Genomic DNA, 20390 nt, shown 5'->3' with positions numbered 1-20390 from the left:
TAAATATGAGTCTCTTTCGGTGGGTTATCCAGCTGATGTGTGGGTGTGGATCGCCTCAGAGCATTTGTGTTTGAATAGAGCACGCGCTCCGTGGGCGTGGTCAAATTAACTTTAATGACCTGAGACGAGAACGACTATCATCTCTCTCTTTTCGTACAGATTACATAAAATGAGAAAATTTGTTTTTTATATAAATTACTTCATTTAAAAGAAGAGAATTTCAGCTTCATAAAGAGAAATCTCTCGTGTCTCTGTGACAAGTATTTACTTAGTTACCGTTCAGTTTTCGGACGCGTTTCAGAATGGACTTCACTGACAGAGAGAAGGCAGAACGCGCATCATGTTTATTTTTCTTTATTTGACAAAAAGCAGAACACTTTGTTTGTATTGTGAGTATACACAAAAAAAATAGAAACTTAACAGGATCGAATGACGTATAACACTTATATGTAAGATCAAAATCAGCAGAGTATTTTGAGTCTCTTTTGCACTTATAAGAAAAAAAGTGAGCTGGTATCGCCGGCAATACCGCCGACCCCAGAGGGTTAAAGCTCTGTAATCAATACAGAAACGTATGGTACCATCCTTCTTGGGGACAAGAACTATGGGAGCTGCCAATGGGGAAGTTGATGGTCTGATTATCCCTTTTTACAACATGTTGAAAACTTCCTGATTAATAAATTTCTGTTTGGACAACAGGGTAAGCTTGATTAAAACCGGAATATCATCTGAGGTGTTAATCTGGTGCTGGATCACAGCAGTGCGTCCAAAAGAATAGGTGCGGACTGTTGGCCGATCAAGCATGATTGCTTCTAACTGACGTTTCTGGGTTCTGGGAACATCCGCTCGACTTGCCAGTTATTTAATGGTTGCCAAGTTGGAGGAAGATACTTGAACTAAATGTAATGCCAGATGTAGACTAATTGCTGCTGAAGAAGCATACAGCATAAATGGATCTTCAAGGGCACATCCTTGAAATCAATCTGGATCCCTGAATCCATCAAAAACTCCTGACCAAGTTTATTGGGTAAAGTTAGATCTTGATCTTTCATCACAAAGGCTCTGAATGGATATTGTTGTCCATGAAGTGTACAATTCCAGACTACCTTTCCTAGAGCTGTCTGTACATGACCATTGGCAAGAGAGAAAGTCTGACCTCTGCTGGACTGCCAAATTTCAGTGATTGACTTAAACTTTTTCCAGTAAGATTCCTGAATTAAAGAATTGGTGCTTCCAGTGTCCAAAACTGCTTGACATCTATAGTCATTGATGGTGATTGGCAGGGATAATGGGTCAAGCTGTCTCTCCATAATTCCTGACAGCACAGCAATGTGACTGTTGCCCTTGTGCTGCTTTATTAGCTCAATTTGACTTCGCCTGATGCTCTGCTTGCCTCCAATAGGCTCTTTCCTCACTAACATCCCTTTCCACCAGGGTAACAACACGTACCAACTCGTCAACCGTAGAGACAGTGCTTCTGAGTATGCTGGCGACACGATTTCAGTTTCTGAGTGTACCTTGGAATATTTCACGTTCTGACATTGAAGGTTTCAATCGCAGGCATAAGGCTCGATATTGATAAGCAAATGTTCGAATATTTTCATCAAGTCCTTGTTTCCATTCTCTAATTCTTCTTTCAACCCCAACTTCATGGTCATCAGGCAGGAAAGATTGAAATTTACATCAAGTTCTTACCCTCTTCTTCTCCGCAAGCCACCAGTCCTTAGCTGTATGAGTTAAAACAGAAGGCAACATGGCTAATATCTCAGAATCGTTCAGTGTTTGAATTGAATATTTTTCAAGATAAGAAATAGAGTCTTCTCCCTCCAATCTGCCAAACCTGGGTAACTCCAGCTTTATTTTTTGTTTTTGTTTTTAAATGTATAGGATAGGTTGGACTATCTGTTTGTAGGGGTGGACTGAAGTGGGGAGAAGATGTTACAGTGTAGGAAGACTGGATTAAAGATTTCAGCTAAACATCCCTTTGTGCTATACAATCCTTCATTGCTTGTCCTACTTGCTGTATGCTCTTCTAAGGTTTCTTTTACCTGCTGGCATTCAGACTTGAGCTCAGTGGGTAGTACCTTCTCCAGTTGCTGTATCCGTTTATGATGGTGCTTTTGCTGGGATGAAAGGTTCTGCATCTGCTCTTCCATTACATTCAACCTGTGATTTTGCCTATCTATATCATGCTGCACATCATTAGAAAACACACGAAAAGATTTCTCCAGTTCATCCATTTTAAATTATATCTTGCTCACCCTTAATTTCAAACTGTAAGTGGTTACATCTTCCTCTTAAAGAGGTGGAGGAGGTGGTAACAGCAAGTACTGAGAACTGTCATCGTGCTCCACCTCATCTACCTCATTCTCTAAATACAAAAAAAGGAGAGATTGAATAAGGTCTTGAACTGGTTCTCATCTGGTGGTGAAAGGTGCAGTGGAATAGTCTGGTTCTGTGGGATTCTCACCCTCTGTCTCGTCACGCTAGTGAATTAACTGGTATTTGTGCCATTATTTAACAAAAAAGCAGGTAGCACTTTATTTTCCAGTCCTGTTCGCCATGTACATACTATGTACTTATTATAGTAATTACAACAACAGGGTAATAACTAGGTACTAACCCTGAACCTACCCCTAAACCTAACCTTAACCCATGTATTTACCTTATATTACTCAGTACTTTCCTAGGTAAGTACACTGTAAGTAAACGTAAGTGCACATACTGTAAAATAAAGTGAAAATAAAAACCATGTCTCCTGTCACACAGCAGATTCACTGGCCAACCCGAAACCAGCTGCTTTGGTTGTGCCTCTATCTTCTTATTTAGTCTTAACACCATTGCAGAAAGAAGGTTGAAGATGATAAGTTATGAGAACATGCAAGGGGTCTATTGCAGAATCTGAAATTCTGGTAACACTTTATTTTAAGGTGCTTGTAATAAGCAGTAATTAACAGTTAATAAGACACATATAAGACCTTATAAGATGCATATAAGATGCATATAAGATGCATATAAGCATTAACTACTTCATATAAGGGTTAATTAAAGGTCCAGGCCCTGAAGAGATCAGGGAAACTACTCCCTCTTGGGAAGGTCAATTTTTAAGTGACTGGGAGTTTGTGTTACCATTTATGTTTGTTCGGCTGTTCTAAAAGTGCAATGTATTGATACTTGAGAAATGTATTATTTAATTTAATTTATTTATTATCATTCAATTCAATTCAATTCAGGCCCTTAGCGTCGAGAACGACGATTGGTATGGCGCTTCAGTCTTCTACTGTCGAGGAAGTCTTTGTACTGCTGGCAAGATCTTTTGGCACCAGATCTTATGGAGGTGTGCCACATTGCTCGGTCACCAGCAAGCGTTTCCCAGTTTTCGCTTGGAAGGCCGAACGACTGAAGGTCACGCTTCAGGACATCCTTGTAGCGGAGCTTCGGCCGGCCGACTGGGCGAGGGGCATCAGCAATTTCGCCATACAAAATTGCTTTCGGTAACCGGTTTTCTTCCATGCGGTAAGTGTGGCCAGCCCAGCGTAAGCGACGGGTGCGCAACATAGTGTAGAGGTCTGTGCTCTTGGTCGTGGAAAGGATAACCGAATTTGGAACAAGATCCTTCCAAGTTATGCCTATAATTGAGCGAAGACAGCGAAAGTGAAAGGTGTTTAGACGATGTTCATGTCTGCGGTAGGTGCACCAAGTTTCACTGCCGTACAGGAGAGTGCTGAGAATACAGGCCTCATAAACTTGGACTTTTAGGTGGAGAGACAGAGAATTGTTCTTCCATACTCTCTCGCTAAGCCTGCCGAAGGTTGTTGATGCTTTCCCAATATCCCAATAAGGTCTTATAAGTGTCTTATTAACTGTTAATTACTGCTTATTACAAGCACCTTAAAATAAAGTGTTACCGAAATTCTTACTTAAAGGCATAGATCAAAGATAATAAGTGTGTCTTTATCTCAACAGCAGCCAATTATAGCAAGCTTGTGGATCTTAGAGGCTTCTGGGTACTTCCAGAACATTTTTATACAGCTACATTTTTGGTTTGTAGCACTACAGTACATACTGTATAGAATACGTAACTTATACATGTTTTTGTTTACCCAAACATCTGGAAAAGTTTTTGTTGTGGACCATAAAAAACTTGTCTATGTACTGTAACTTAGATTATATGATAAACGTTCCCATTGTCCTCGGTCCAACAGATATTGTGTAATTTAATAATAATTAAACTTTCAGAGCAGCAGTTCTACTTTTTGAAGTGGAGTGATTCCTAAGTCATATTTGGAAATGCACTATTTTTGCATACACTTTAACCTTAAAGGAACACTCCGACTTTTTGGGACTTTAGCCTATTCACCTTATCCCCCAGAGTTAGATAAGTCCATACATACCTTTTTCATCTCCGTGCGTGCTATAAGTCTGTTTGACGCACCCACCGCTAGCCTAGCTTAGCACAAAGACTGGATGTAAATGGTTGCAGCTAGCATACTAATCCAAATAAGTGACAAAATAACGCAAACATTTTCCTATTTACATGTTGTGATTTGTATAGTCACAGAGTGTACAAAAAACAAAGTCACATGAGACACAGACATATTTTAACCGTATAAATACTGGGAACTATATTCTCTGAAGGCGAAGCACTGCTACTTGGGCGGAGTGATAACCGGAGCACCTGAGACACGCCATGGTGAGGAGCAGAGAGCGCGTCTCAGGTGCTGCGGTTATCACTCCGCCCAAGTAGCAGTGCTTCGCCTTCAGAGAATATAGTTCTCGTACGGCACGCACGGAGATGAAAAAGGTATGTATGGACTTCTCTAACTCTGGGGGATAAGGTGAATAGGCTAAAGTCCCAAAAAGTCGGAGTGTTCCTTTAAAATTAACCTTGATGATTATTGCTGTGTAATTTGAGTATCGTTTCATGCTCTGTATAATCTGACTGATTATGATGTCATCTTCTCACTATTAGAAAATTATGTCTCATACAAAATACAAAGTGCTGCTGCATGGCTGTGATGATTCATCTTGCATACCAGACCCAATTGTGTCTATGATTAAGACGCATACATTTCTCCATGCAGCCTCGCAACCAATTATCTTCTCTCTTAAATGAGCCCATAAAGGAACACAGCTTCACACATTCACAGGGACAAAGGGAAATAAAGGACGGTACTATGTCTTCCTCTGTGGCACATTTGACAATCAAATCTTTCTGAATTCAATTCAACGACAATGAAAACATTTTAGTTTTCTCCTATGGGATATGTGCTACCAATTACAGTACATGTAACTTTACCTGGTTGAAGTATAATACATTATATAAAAGCAATAAATCTGAAGGACAAACAAATATTGACAGAAGTGAATATGAAACTTTAATTGGTCTTCGACAAATGACCCAGATATGGACTAATTTTGACCCCCAAAAAAAAAAAATGAAGCAATGGAAATGAACAAACATACCATATCGGTGTCTGATACTGGTCCGAAGCTTGTCACATAGATGTTTGTCCTCACTTCAGTCACACTTTCTGAAAGAGCAAGCGTAAGAACATAAATATCTACAATGTAAAATAAATATTTAATAAATTTTGAAGCTATTATTGGTTACACTTTGCTTCAATAGTCCACTTTAGACATTCTACTAACTATAAGTAACTTTGGAACAACATGTCAGCTAACTCTCATCAATTTGCAACTACATGTCAACTAACTTTCATTAGAGTATTAGTAGACTGTTAGGGTGTGGGTTAGTAGAATAAGTTGACGTACTTGCCAAGTTACTTATAGTCAGTAGAATGTATGTTGGGGAAGAAACAAAATAGTTTTAGTAGATATCAGACAGTCTACTAATACTCTAATGACTGCCAGTTGACATGTATCTATAAATGATCTATAAAGACAACAATTCACCTCTAATTGCCAGTAAAATAATACATAATGCACAGGGGACCATCATTGTCAGACAGCTGTAAAATGTATGACCTTGTGTATTAGGGGTGAAAAAAAAAAATCGATATTGCAATATATTGTTGTGCTCTCTGTCGCAATAAATAATCGATACACTAACGCCCAATATCGATATTTTATTACAACACAAAATGATTAATTTACCCGTTGTCAGTGTCACTGTCACTACCCAATATCTACCATTCTGTTTGCGGGGGGCGCTGTTCGAGTAAATAGGGGTAAAGTGGCGCAAACAGCGGCCGGTGAATAACACAAGTTAACTAACAACAACAGAGGCAGAAAAAAAGAGAAGCGAGAAGAATGGCGGAAAACAATAAAAACTAATCAAAGACCCACCCGCTAGTTTCCACTCTAAAGTGTGGAGACACTTCGGGTTTTACGAGACAGTCGACGGAAAGGCACTGGATAAAGACTATGCAATCTGCAAGAATTGCACCTCGTTCGCTATCACGGTGAACTACTCTCAGGTGATGTTAATGTTCATGTTGTTTTGTAATGTTCATGCACTTGTATCTGTCTAGATGTACAGTGTTTACATTTAAGACCAGGAGGCAGTGAGTTATTATGCAAATGCATATTTCTTTGCACAATGTTGGAAATGTTGGCATTAATAAATGCATAAAATTTCCTTATTCCTTCTTTTTCTTTTCAGTCACATATATCGTGATATATCGTTGATGAAATTTCTTCCAATATATTGAATATCGTAGATATCGTGAATCGTGATATTATCATATCGTGGACCACATATCGCCACAGAATTGAATTGTGAGGTACCTGTATCGTCCCACCCCTATTGTGTATTTTTATCAGTAGATTTGTTTCCATTTCTTGCATGCACATGCCTCAAAAAGGGTCTGGATCATTATAGTCCACTAGTTGACTGTTCAGCAACCAAGCCGATTAGTAAGATTTATTTAGATATTTTTGTTTTGTTTTGTTTTATTATTATAGCATGAACAACAACAACAAAAAAAATAAAAAAAAATAAAAAATAAACAGCAATAAACAATCATGAATCATCCAGTTAATGACAGAATAATAGAATCAAGCATATGTAAACTTTTGAAGGGGGAATTTGTCATTTGTACAGTATTTTCAGTTTGTATGTATATATCATTTGTATATGTGTCTTGTGGCTTATATGTAAACACCTGTTGTGAAATAGCTTATTCTGGGCAGTACTAAATAAAAAACAACATGCAATTTTTATGGTCCATCTTATTTTTGTTAAGATTAGGGATGCACCAATTCCACTTTTTCCAGAACGAGTCGATACTTTTATTTTTAGTACTTGGCAATACTGAGTACTGAAACCTGTATTTTCATTGCATTTTTAATTTTCTAAAATATTGGGCAGAGAAACCAAAAGAATATAAATTAAATTAGTTGGCTTAGCCAATAGACATTTCATTCAGTTATTTTCTTGCCTAGTTATGCCTATTACAATGTATTGTATGAGCTACTGTTACTTTCACTTTCACTGTTCATATTATTACTCTATCATATTTTATCTTTAATTTAATAGCACAGTGAATATTTAGAGCTGCTCCAGCAGGGCCCAACCAGTCAAGAGCAGTAAGTGATTTTCTCTGTCTTTTGTTGTTAGATTAACATTGAGGATAAAGACAGCAGTACTGTAGGTTTTTAGTCTGCTGTCACTTTAAGAGCTGAACGTATCCAACATACTATTACACAAAAGCTTTCTTTTCAACTGTTCAAACTATACGTTCACTTGAGACATAACCGACTATGTTTCACAAGGATACTTGCCTATACGGGCATTTTGACATACTTTTGTGTGAATTTGTCCGTTAGAGCACAAGAAGACATGAAATAGAACTCAATTTAATAAGCTATTCGCACGCTGTCGGAGAGTCAACATTCTAGGCGCGTGCTTCGGATGTTTGCGCACAGAAAATAAAATGTCATGTGATTACTGTACCGCCTTCCTGCAATAATGTAGGGAACCACTCGTTATGCATCATGTAACAGTTCATGTTTTTACTTGCACATACAATTTATTTTTAATTCAAATGATGCATGTGTGCTGAGTGAACAATAAACAACCACAAGCATGCAACAGAAGTGCTCTCTATCTCTCTCTCTCTCTGCTGGGAGTGTTTGGGTGCGTGTGAGAGTGTTCAAGAGAAGAGGGTGAATGAAAGTGTTTTTTTCTACTGTTATTCTTTTTTCTTTCTTCTATCTTTTGGGGATTATTTAAACGTGAGAACCTAGGAAGAAAAGTGTTTGAAATTATTTGGCCCATCGTAAGGAGGATTGTTGACGGAGTTGAGATGGCATCTCGGCCATCATGGCGTCATGGCGTCAGGTGTGAGGTTGAATCGAGTGTGGAGTTTTAGTATCAATTGGAGAACAAGTTGGATATGAGAACATCTCTTCGGCGTCAAGAATGAACAAAGCTGTGGTGTTTTTCTTAAAGGAGGAGAATTTGGTTAACCGTCTAGTAAGCAGTGGGATTTCGGTAAGTGGACTTTTTGTTGCTGTTTCACCGCTAGTTAACCCGACCAGAAAAGTAATAATTTCAAATGTGCTCCCACTCATCCCTGATGATAAAATTGAGCATGCACTTTTATGGTATGGAAAGTTTGCTAGTACGCTAAAAACGATTCCACTCGGATGCAAAAATACGGCTTTAAAACATGTAATGTCGTTTAGGAGACAGGTGGCAATGTTTCTGAAACAACCTGAATTGGATGTGTCTTTCAAAGTTTCATATGAAGGGAATATGTGACCCGTCACAGAAACCAGGGACACAAGTCGGCAGCACAACTTTCGAGCAAAATGAGAAAGAAGAGGTTTTTTTTTTCAAAATTGGTGAATTTCAATTTTTTGCAGAATCTGTTAATTGAAATCATGAAGAAGCCTCTCCATGTTTGAGATAGCAATATTGGTATATTTAAAAGCTTAAATTTTGAGGTTGAAATCAGCTTGTTTTCGGAGATTCTAGCACGCAGTAGGGGCGTGGCGTGTCATTGTCTGTGTGTATTTCCATACTGAATAACCCGCCGCTTTTGCCCCCGCCCTCCAAGTGAACCGCATGGCTACTTATTATGCTGAGCTCTGGCCAGCTCTATCTGATATCAAAATTCAATGAAGATGGACGCCGCAAAGATTGTCGCAGACGAGCTGAACCGCGGCAGTTACACCGAAAATGTTTTTGCATTTGCCTCCTGCATAAACTTTAATATTGTTGACATTTTGGGCACACGCGCGTTGCGCACTATTTGCGTTATATGTAGGCCTATGGCTTATTGGTCTTTGTGTGTTGTTGCTGGTTTTGCGTTATATGTATATGGCATATTGGTCTTTGTGTGTTGTTGCTGGTTTTGGGTTATATGTAGGCTATATGGCATATTGGTCTTTGTGTGTTGTTGCTGGTACGTTGCAAAAAGAGGGGCAGCACAATTGTTTTTCGCCTAGAGCGGCAGAGATGCAAGTCAAGTCAAGTCAAGTCATTTTCATTTATATAGCGCTTTTAACAATGGAGATTGTTTCAAAGCAGCTTTACAGAGATAAACATACAATTTACGGTAACAGAGATTGTTTTGGCTTTATAGCGATTTTGAATAATGTTATTTCCGGCTAAAGTTGGTTTTGATTGATTCACTTCCAGCAAAATTATCATTTGTTATTACATTGGGGGCCACTAAGACGACGGCGTTCTCTCTAAAAAGACTTTAAACGCGAACCTGTGACCTGATGGCGTTCACATGCGCATTAAAAATTGATTCTATAGTTATATTCGTTTGAATATGTGTGCGCAGGTGCACTCATTCGAAGTGCGAAAAAAGCTGTAAAGCACAGGGGGGAGTTTTACAGGGGTATGGATTACCTAAATTAGATGTAAATAAGCCCTATTGTCACTCCCAGCAGCAGAGACAGGTGAGAACTGCACAATCTTTAGAGGTCGTTTTCTCATCTTTGAGCTTTTTTAAGTGCCTACCTTCAAATGGCCACAACTTCTCCAAATATTATCAGATTTCCACATGTTACACATCGTTGGAAAGCTTGGAGACTACACTTTCAGAATCTATGAATAACTCAAAATGCCCCAGAACCGACTTGTGTCCCTAGTTTCCGTGACCGGTCACATATGTCACCGGTGCGGGCCCGGATGACCAGCCGCCCCTGACTTGCACACCACCGTGAGGAGCCGACACCACGGGTACGCAACAGATAGATGACGAGACCAGAGGTAATTTCAAAGGAATAACAATCTTTATTGAACACAATATATCAATAAGCATTGACGTGATAGACCTCTGTGTCTTCCAGGTCTTCTTCAGCTACGGGTAGATACTGATTAATTGTCACAGTTTCGCCCTGACGGCGACTTCACGCATAATACGGCTCCCTTCAGGACTCAGACGGTAAGTAGGAAGGTAAGGATTCTTCTCAGTACAGGATACTTTCGTTGGTGCACAGTAGTGGGACAGTGGGTTGGAAGCTTACTTCACCAGCGATGCTGCACACTTCCAGTCTCAGATTCACCAGCGATGCTGCATACTTCCAGACTCAGACGGTAAGTAAAAAGGTAAGGATTCTTCTCAGTACAGAATACTTTCGTCGGTGCACAATAGTGAAACAGTGGTTTAAAAGCTTACTTCACCAGCGATGCTGCATACTTCCAGGCTCAGACGGTAAGTAGAAAGGTAATGATTCTTCTCAGTACAGAATACTTTCGTCGGTGCACAATAGTGAAACAGTGGTTTAAAAGCTTACTTCAGTCCAGCAGATTCCCACAGACGAACTCCAATCCAGCAGACTTCAATGGGCAGCTTCCACACCCAGGCAACTTCCCAGAATAAGCCTGTGTCCACCACTGCTCCGAGAAACCCAGAACCACAGAACAACAGAACAGCACGAGACCAACACGGGACCAACGACCGGACCAACGACCGCAGACGGTCTCCCAATAGCCCTTTTATCTATGACTTATGAAGCAGACAGCCCGTGTCAACAGCCCTCTCTCTCTCTCGCACCTGCAGTGCATTAGCGCTAATCAGGCCGGGCAATGATTCTGCCACACCCGGAACCGGAGTGGGATGTGTCACACACAAATCGTTCCCTCGGCAAACTCGTGACTCATCAAGAGGGTACCGCTCACTAAGCGTTTTTGTCACCCGTGACAAATACATACATGGTTTATGCTAGTACAGGCATTATAAAGTGCTTTGAAAGTGGAAATGTTGTGCATAAAAGGTCTACATGTCCACATAAGGCTGGTAGTAGTGGTGTTAATATTACACCGAATCCTGTTGCTTCAGAGGCCAATGAATCTAATGGAGAGCAAACGACTCCTAATGTGATTCCTACTGTTGATTCAGAGGCAAGAAACAAATCCAACAGAAAGCAAACGACTCATAATGAAATAAAAGAAAGTGATGGAAGCTCAATAAGAATTGCTTCGAAACTGAGAGATGAGATATTTGCGGTTTTGCCAAGCAGGTACCTTGTTGCTGGGGGAAATGTACAACAGCTAAAAGGAGGTTTTCAACAGAAGTTGAAAGCTACTGCTGTCAGTAGAGAACAAGAAGAAGAACTTGATGGATCTATATTGTCTTTTAAAACGCGTCGAAAAAAACATAGTACTATGTTACAGTGAAAATTATTCACATGAACTTACTCAGCAGGCAGAGTTTTTAAGTCTTTTAAAACGCGTCGAAAAAAACATAGTACTATGTTACAGTGAAAATTATTCACATGAACTCACTCAGCAGGCAGAGTTTTTAAAAGTGGACAGAGACAATGGAGCCAATGGGGGGGGGGGTTGTAGGTTTTGTAGTGTTGAAGAAACTATAGAACATTTGTTCTTGAGATGTTTGAGACTTGGAGGTCTTTTTAAGCTGCTTGGTTTCAGGGTTTTGGTGAGGAGTTTTCCCACAACGTTTTTATAGGGGGACTCAAATACAAAGTGCTTGATAGAGGATAAGTGTGTTTATTACATTATTTGATTGGTACAGCAAAGCTTGCAATGTGGAAAACAAGGAAAAATAAGGAGTTGGAACTTGGTTCAACAGATGTAGAAATAATGTTGAAGTGTATGGTAAAAGGAAGGATAAAAATGGAATTTTCATTTTATAAACTGATCAATAATGTTGAGAGTTTTTCAGGAATTTTGTGTATAAATGAGGTTTCATGTGTTATTGATGATGAAGCTTTATTTTTTACTTTTCAATTTTAATAAAAATTTTAATTGTTGTTGAGGTAAAATAATACGTAACAATAGTGTTGTAAATATTTTTAATTGTTGTTGAGGTAAAATGATACAGGTAACAATAATGTTGTAAATCCAGTATTTAATGTAATAATAAACATCTGTTCAACCTCTCTCTCTCTCTCTCTCTCTCTCTCTCTCTCTCTCTCTCTCTACCATCAGTTTACGTTAGTTATATGCTCCTTATTTTACATTCTTTGCAATTGCCATATCCGACCGAACTACAAACTTTCCAGCGATGTCTATGAAAAAGGGATGTGCGCTTGAAAAGCTCACGCGTCTGTGCCGCTGTACGCTCAATCCACTTTGTTTATCTGCTTGAGCACAGCAGCTATATAGGCATAAACATTTAATTTGTTTAACATTCTATTAATTCAATATATTTACTTCATAGACATCCTTCTCTGATATATCCGTTCTGCTCTCTGTTTGCTCTGTTGTCTGTTTCTTTGTCACAAGGACTGTACTGTACAGGCTGTGTGATATCGGTTGTTGGTATCTGTAACGGTCACTAGCTGGAGTGCCGTTGAGAGCCACCAGAGGGCACTCCACATCAGACTATTGTCATTCCCCTATATTAGCCTGGTTTTCACATTCATTCCCTGTGAAGTCTTGTTAGTTGTTTACACTGCATCTCTGAGCGTTTTCCTCTGTTTTCCATAATCCTCGGTGTTTGATATCTAACCCTGGTTTTCAAGTTCCTGTCTCACCCTCTGGATTTGTTTGTTTGATTGGACTGATTTACTGTGCTCTGACCTCTTGCCTGTTTTTGACTATGATTGTGGATTGCCCTTTCAATAAAACTGCATTTGGATCCTCAACCTTCTTGTCTCAGAGCAGTAAGTGACAGTATCGGAGCATTTTAATGAGTACGAGCATGAATACACAAGCGCAGTATTGGGCCCGATACCGGGTGCATCCCTAGTTAAAATTATGAACATATTGCAGATTCTGCAAGGTTTATGTGTAACTTGTATAATATATTATAAATGCTATAAATATATTATGTATGTAATTTATTATATATGCGACAGGCCCAAGGCCCAGCAGAAAGACCACCTCGCTGTAATGAATAATGCATTTCTGGAGACAGTGGCTACTGTGAATAGAGCAGTTGGAGTCCAGGGAAGACTGAAGGACAACCAGGATAGACTGCATCGGGAGATACGAGCTAGGAACCCTACCCTCTAGTTTTCCAAGAGGAAGACACCCAAAGCCTATTACAAAAAAGAAACAAAGAAAACAACCTGAAGGCCCTCCGAGAGGCGGGATGAAAGAAGGACCAACAAGGACGAACCACACGGTAAAGAACGCAAGGATATCGGTAAAAGAGAAGATTCCAAGGAAGTGTGGGTGTGGCTGGGAAAAAACAACAACGTTGAGGGGACTTCACATCCACATGCAACTAATTCCCTGATGCAACCATGCACTGCCCCGGTAAGGGTAGGTCAGACAAATGGTATCCAAGGCCGGGTTTACAACCACAGTGCCAACAGGCCCAATGTTGCAGAGGTAGAGCAGGAAGAAATGAAGGAGGAGGAAGAAAGAGATATTGATGAACCCCAAGATGTGAACCCAGTAGCACCCCCAAGTGACCCAAGAACGGAGTCGAGCCAAAGGGCCAGGAACCTGAAGAACCCATTTCGAAGGGACAAGATAAAGTGGCCAAAGGCCAACGAGGCCGAGGAGTGGAGAAAGCTGGACGAACATCTGAGCGGGCTGCTGCAAAAAGCTCTGTGCAGGTCAGTGGTAGCCAAGCTAAATCTGTTCGTGGAAATCCTGTATGAAGAATGCAGTAACAGGTATGGTGAGGTAACCATCAGAGAAGCCGCATTAAGATCAAAGAGCAGGAGGGAGAAAGAGTTCGGTGACCTGGTGGCAAAAAGAAGGCAGCTTCGCAAGTGTTGGAGGAAGGCAGAGGAGTCTGAGAAGGAGGGCAGGAAAATATCTCTGGGATGAGAACAGAAGACTCCTTGCTAACCTCCGGAGAGCAGAACGCATCAGAAGATGGAGAAAAAGGAAGGAGAAGGAAAGATCAAGTGTCTTCAGGAATCCATTCCGGCATGCACGCAGGCTCCTTGAGGAGAAGACAAGTGCAACGCTGGATATCTCCAACAAAGAACTGCAGAAGCACATCCACACTCAGTAAAGTGATCCAGCAAGGAACAACCCCCTAGGGTCGCCAGGGTATGTGCTTAGACCCTTAGAACCATCAGCCCTGTTTGACACATCATCACCCAAGCTCAGCGAGGTCAGGCAGGTGATCCAGCGGGCAAGATCTGCTTCAGCACCAGGCCCGAACGTAATACTGTACAAGCTGTATAAGAACTGCACAGGAGTGCTGAAGCTGCTATGAACCCTGATGAGAATCACCTGGACTAAGCAGACCATACCATCTGAATGGCAGAGGACAGTGGCAGTCTCTATTCTCAAACAACAGAACGCTAAGACCATCGAGCAGTTCAGGAGCATAGCTCTACTAAATGTGGAGGGGAAAATCTTCTTCTCTGTGATGGCGAGAAGAATGACCACCTACCTCACGGAGAACAACTACATCAATACCAGCTGCCAGAAAGCCGGGATTCCAGGTTTCCCTGGCTGTGTAGATCATGCTTCCATGATTTCGGAACATATCCAGACCACTAAGAGGGAGAAGAAAGATCTGCACGTCATATGGCTAGACCTAGCCGATGCCTATGGGTCTGTGCCACACCTCCTAATAGCCTACGCTTTGGAATTCTTCTACATCTTAGACAATATCAGGACCATGATCATGAACTACTTCCAGGACATGCACATGTGCTTTGCACTGAAGAAAGTCACCAATGGCTGGCAACAACTGGAAGTAGGGATCGCAATGGGATGCTCCAATTCCCCCATCCTCTTTGTGGCAGCGTTTGAGGTCATCCTGATCGGGGCAAGGCAGGTGGTGGGTGGGGTCCGGCTGCCTGCATGCTCCTAAGGAGCTAAATTGACGACATCACCTGCCCGCTAAGAACCGCCCCATGCACATCCAGGCTAGTTAAGAGGCTGGATGAGCTGATCACTTGGGAAAGGATGAAGTTCAAGCCGCAGAAGTCAAGGAGCCTCTCATTGCAAAAGGGGGAGAAAAACAACACAGTCACCTTCACCATCAGCGGGGAAGACATCCCCCGCATCGTGGATCAACCCATCCGAAGCCTGGGAAGACTTTACACATCTGGTCTCTCAAGCAAAGATATGGGGAAAATCAGCCTTCTGCAGCTGTCAGAAGGCCTGTCCAAGATCGACGCAAGCCAGTTAGCCAGTTTCATTCATTCATTCATACCTGGAAAGTACAAGGTGTGGTGTTATCACGTCACCTTGTACCCAAGGGTGATGTGGCCTCAGAAGCTGTGCTAAGTTACCTCATCAGCCGTAAGCCGGTGGGAGGCAAAAGCCAACTCCTTCATCCGCAAATGGCTTGGCCTACCACAGTGCTTCTCAGCTGCTGGTCTGTATGGATGGAACTCAATCCAGCTACCCCTGCAATCTATCACCCTGAGCTACAGGCAGGATAAGGCAAGGCTGGTGATAGAATTAAGGGATTCCTCTGGCAGGGCAGTGGCTGATGCAAATGCCAGAGTTGAGACTGGAAGGAAATGCAGGGCTAAGGAGGAGGTGCAGAAGGTGATGGGAAAACTGCAACATTAACTAGTTGTGGGCATGGTCCAGACAGGGCAAGCAGGCCTCAGATGGAGCGAGCCACCCATCCTATTGTCCAAGGCAAGCAGAAAGGAGAGGAAGGACCTTGTTCACCAGGATTGAGCAGGAGGAGCTCAAAGTGAGGTCTGTGGCACAGGGGCAGCAGGGGCCGTGGACAACTCGGGAGGGTGTCACGAGCCGACCATTCAGCTGGGCAGAGTTCTGGAAACTGCCACAGGCTCGGCTCAGTTTCCTCATTAGGGCAACATACGACACCCTCCTGAGCCCTAAAAAACATCAATGCCTCACTCCAGCATGTTCTGTCGGGCTGCAAAACAGCACTGATACAGGGTCGGCTCAGATGGCGGCACGACCAAGTGCTCAGGAAGCTGGCAGAGGTGCTGGAGAAAAGTCGGCAGGAGGCAAACAACCAGACTCCGTCAGAGAGCTGATGCAGGATCCGCTTCCTCAGGCAGGGGGAACCCGCAATGCATACCAGCAAGAGACCACCAGGGGTTGACACCAGGGGCGGTGTGGAAGATGAAAGTAGACCTGGGAAGGCCAGCAGTGAAGTCAGCGATACTAATAGAGCTGACAGTGCCATGGGAGGAGGGACTGGAAGCTGCCTACGAGGGAAAGAAGGCGAAGTATGCAGACCTGGTCGCGGAGTGCAGAGAAAGTGAATGGAGTGTGAGGCTGTATCCGGTGGAGGTGGGAGCCAGAGGCTTTGTGGGCAGATCCACATTACGACTGCTCAAGGACCTGGGACTGCGGGGAGCCACACTGAGTAGATCCACCAAAGAGCTCTCTGAGGAAGCCGAGAAAGCAAGCCACTGGCTCTGGCTGAAACGAAGAGACAAGGCTTGAGCAGTAACATCCAATTAGGTTTTGCTGCAGGGGGTGTCAGGGAGACACCCCTGTTCACTGCCCCGCCACCAGGAGATGTTCTGGGTTAAGGGGTGAAGCGTCAATGAGCGGTGGTCCCAAGCTGAAGACCCTGCAGCAAAACCGTGCAGTATGCGGTCAGTTTTAGGCCTGCCTCAGGGAAGAGGATGCCCCTGCCATGCACAGTCCACCACAGGCACCGTTGGAGGTGCGACAGGCCCAAGGCCCAGCAGAAAGACCACCTCGCTGCAATGAATAATATATAGACTATCTATTGCTAATTTTTAAGTGTGGAAACCTATCAAAATAAAGGACAGCATTTTAAGTAATCCTCTAAAATGCTGTAATGTTTTAAAAATGTGCTCAGTAGTTTCTTGATAAAATGTGTCCCCCACTACAACTGTAGCAACTGGATTTGAACCTTGCTCAGCTGAGCAAATTAAAATAGCATATATTTGTATTTTAGAATAGTTTTTTTCTGTGAGAAGATCACCTCTCTAAGATCTCAGTTGCAACCATCTGCTAATGTCTCACCTGAACTGAGTTGTTCTTCAGCCAGAGTCTCTTTGAACCAGTTTCTCTTCTGTCTCTCAGATAAATTGTTGATCATTTAAAACCTTCCTTCTGCTCTCTTGATGTTCTTTCTCCCCATATCTTGAAACAAACTTTTGATTCAGTTGGAACATGTTTGGTGTCTTTTCTGAACAAATCCTTGAGCACAGGGACTATCCCTGATATACTAAAACAAGCTACTGTTACACCTCTTCTCAAGAAACCTTCACTTGATGATAGGGATTTTAATAATTTTCAACCTATTTCGACCCTTCCTTTTATTACAAAAGGATTGGAGAAAACGGTTCCCAATCAACTCAAATCAAATTCTTGAAACTTTCCAGTCTGGTTTTAAGCCTCTGCACAGCACTGAGTCTGCTTTATTAAGGGTTTCTAATGATGTACTGTTAGCGACTGACGCTGGTGACTCTGTGATCCTAATACTGTTAGACTTAACCTCGGCCTTTGATACAGTTGATCATAAAACTCTTTTATCCCGACTAGAATATTTTGTGGGCATCCAGGGAAGTGTCCTCAGTTGGTTTAGATCGTATCTAACAAATATAAGTTTCTGTCAAACTGGGTAATTTTTACTCCTCGCCAGCCCAACTCTCCTGTGGAGTGCCGCAGGGGTCTATTCTAGCACCCATTCTTTTTTCCATTTATTTACTTCCTCTGGGCTCCATTTTCAGAAAGCATGGTGTATCATTTCACTGCTATGCAGATGATACACAAATTTATTTGCCTCTGAAACACAACAAAGATACTGCTCTGAAATCTCATTTTGCATGCCTAGAAGAAGTAAAAATGTGGTAAAAATTTCTTATTTTTGAATGAATCCAAAACCGAGGTTATAGTCTTTGGCCCCCATGGCAACCATAATAGCAGTAACATTGATCTGGATTATCTTTATCCAACTTCATCTTGCATTAAGAATTTAGGTGTTCTCTGGGATCAGAACCTCAAATTTGAAAAACAAATAAATGCGGTGATTAGTTCTTGTTTGTTTCCAGCTACGTCTTCTCTCTAAGATCAAATACTCTCTCTCTCTGAGAAAACCTTAGAGATTGCTGTCCATGCGCTCATTACATCGTGGTTGGAGTATTGAAACTCTCTTTACTATGGCATACCCAAACACTCTATTGGTCGTCTCCAATTAGTACAGAATGCTGCGGCAAAGTTCCTCAAAAGAAAACGTAAATTTGATCATGTTTCACCTATCTTAAAATCACTGCATTGGCTACCTGTGCATTTTAGAATTGAGTTGAAAATTCTTCTCTTTGTTTTTAAATCCGTAAATAATCTGGCACCGAGCTATTTGTCTGAGGTACTGTTGTGATGTCTGTCTGTGTTCCCCCGTCTTTGTGCATTTGGTTCAGTCCTGTTCCCTGTTTTCCCGCTCCTCGTTTGTGTTCATGTATACCACGCCCCTTGTTATCTCGTTTAGCTCGTTTGTCCCTTGTATTTAAGCCCTGTGTTTCAGCCCTGTCTTTGTGAGTTCTTGTTTAATGTTGTAGTGTTGTATGTTGGCTGTCCAGAATCTGGTTATCTTGTCTGTATTTGTTAGTTTCTAGATTATTTAAATAAACCCCCCTGCTGCACTTGGATCCAGGGGCGTAGCCAGTATTGGGCCAGGGCGGCACTGGCCCGCCCACATTACTCACTGGCCCGCCCAGGCAAGTTTGACAAAAATAAATTTTTAGTTTATTTTTATTATTCAAATATATTTGTGAAAATATATTAATATATACCTGATTAATTGTTGACTGCTGTGTGTGTTTAATTTTTTTTCCGAATAAAATTTAACTGGTGAAGCAAGTTGTAGAAAGCCTCTCTCCGGAACGTTATTGGTCGCTATGGTTGCTGGGGGTTCCGACAGGAAAACTCTCAGAGGCGTCGGCGCCACAATAATGGCTAAACAACTTTCTTTAATATGCTATTTGAAAAACAGCAAGAGTTGAGGAAGAAGACACGCCACTGCCTTCATCTTCCGAGTCCACCCAGCCCAGTTCTTCCGACTCATTACCCCAGGCAGTGGCGGTTCTACATTGAATTACACCCTGGGCGAGACCCCCTTCAAGCGCCCCCCCCCCCCCAAGAAAAAAAACAACAACAATAAAATCACATACCGTTCATTTGAAAAAAAAACAGTAAGAAAATCCAGTTATTTTGCTATATTAATCTAACTTTCAGGGAGGAACCATTAGCTCATTGGTTACTGCCTCGAATTCTATGCATGGCACACTTTTAGTTATGACTTGTTAAACTATACTTTGTCACGAAATAGAGTTTTTAAAAGTGAAAGTGGCCGAGAGATACTTAGTAACACAATACTTATCTCTTAAATAATTTCTAATAACTCTAATATTAACAACTATCCAAACTGTTTTAGACCTAAAATAGCTTAGGCCTTAAATGTCAGAGAAAAGGACAGAATCAGAGATTATTTTTTAATAGAAAATTGTACTTTGCATATTATAGGCTACTGTAAAAACACATAATTATAGTTGATTTTAGTTGATCATTATGAAAATTATTTTCATTTCATGAATATAGTGAACAAAATGATCACGGTTAAACACAGAATCTTGTTAAAGAAAGTAGGCCTAATACACAATGAAATCTATTCACCAAGTTAATAACATTAAAGATGATGGCCAAATTTTAAAGGAGTGTGTTTTATGTTATCTAATGACATGTACACGTTCAAATAAACTTTTGACAAAAAAAGGTTTTATAAAAAGATAAACCTCACATATTTCAGCCTTTAAATCATCTATATAAAAAGAATGGGTCAATAAAGATAAATTCCTGACATTTATAATGCACAGTAGCTTATTTTTTATTATTAATAGTAAAATTCGGTCCGATTTTCCCATGGCTGTCGTTGCTAAGCAACCATGCACTGCGCTCTCCACAACGACAAAGAAATGTTAGTAGCTAATGGATTTCCACCACAGAAAAACGCTTGCTGTAGCTCTGCTAAAAGATTTATTTACGGAGAAGAGAAAAACACCCACGTGTTTGGGTGCACCCCCATACTTAAAAGATTAAAAATGTTCATCTCGCTGCTCCT

The 20390-nt window shown here is 41.4% G+C and overlaps 1 protein-coding gene across 1 annotated transcript in view; it reads right to left on the bottom strand.

Annotated features, from left to right (window-relative positions):
• Window positions 1-20390, bottom strand: part of gabra3 (gamma-aminobutyric acid type A receptor subunit alpha3) — a 597199-nt gene that overhangs the window by 356006 nt on the left and 220803 nt on the right. The window contains exon 4 of the mRNA XM_056239111.1: window positions 5467-5534. Coding sequence (XP_056095086.1) covers window positions 5467-5534 — 68 coding nt within the window. The remainder of the gene's footprint in view (window positions 1-5466; window positions 5535-20390) is intronic.

Source organism: Rhinichthys klamathensis, unplaced genomic scaffold, assembly GCF_029890125.1.
Source record: "Rhinichthys klamathensis goyatoka isolate OS25496 unplaced genomic scaffold, OSU_Roscu_1.1 h1tg000554l_1, whole genome shotgun sequence".
Taxonomy (NCBI): Eukaryota; Metazoa; Chordata; class Actinopteri; order Cypriniformes; family Leuciscidae; genus Rhinichthys; species Rhinichthys klamathensis.
Note: the sequence above shows the minus strand (reverse complement) of the source record. Positions and strands in the feature narration are given on the sequence as shown.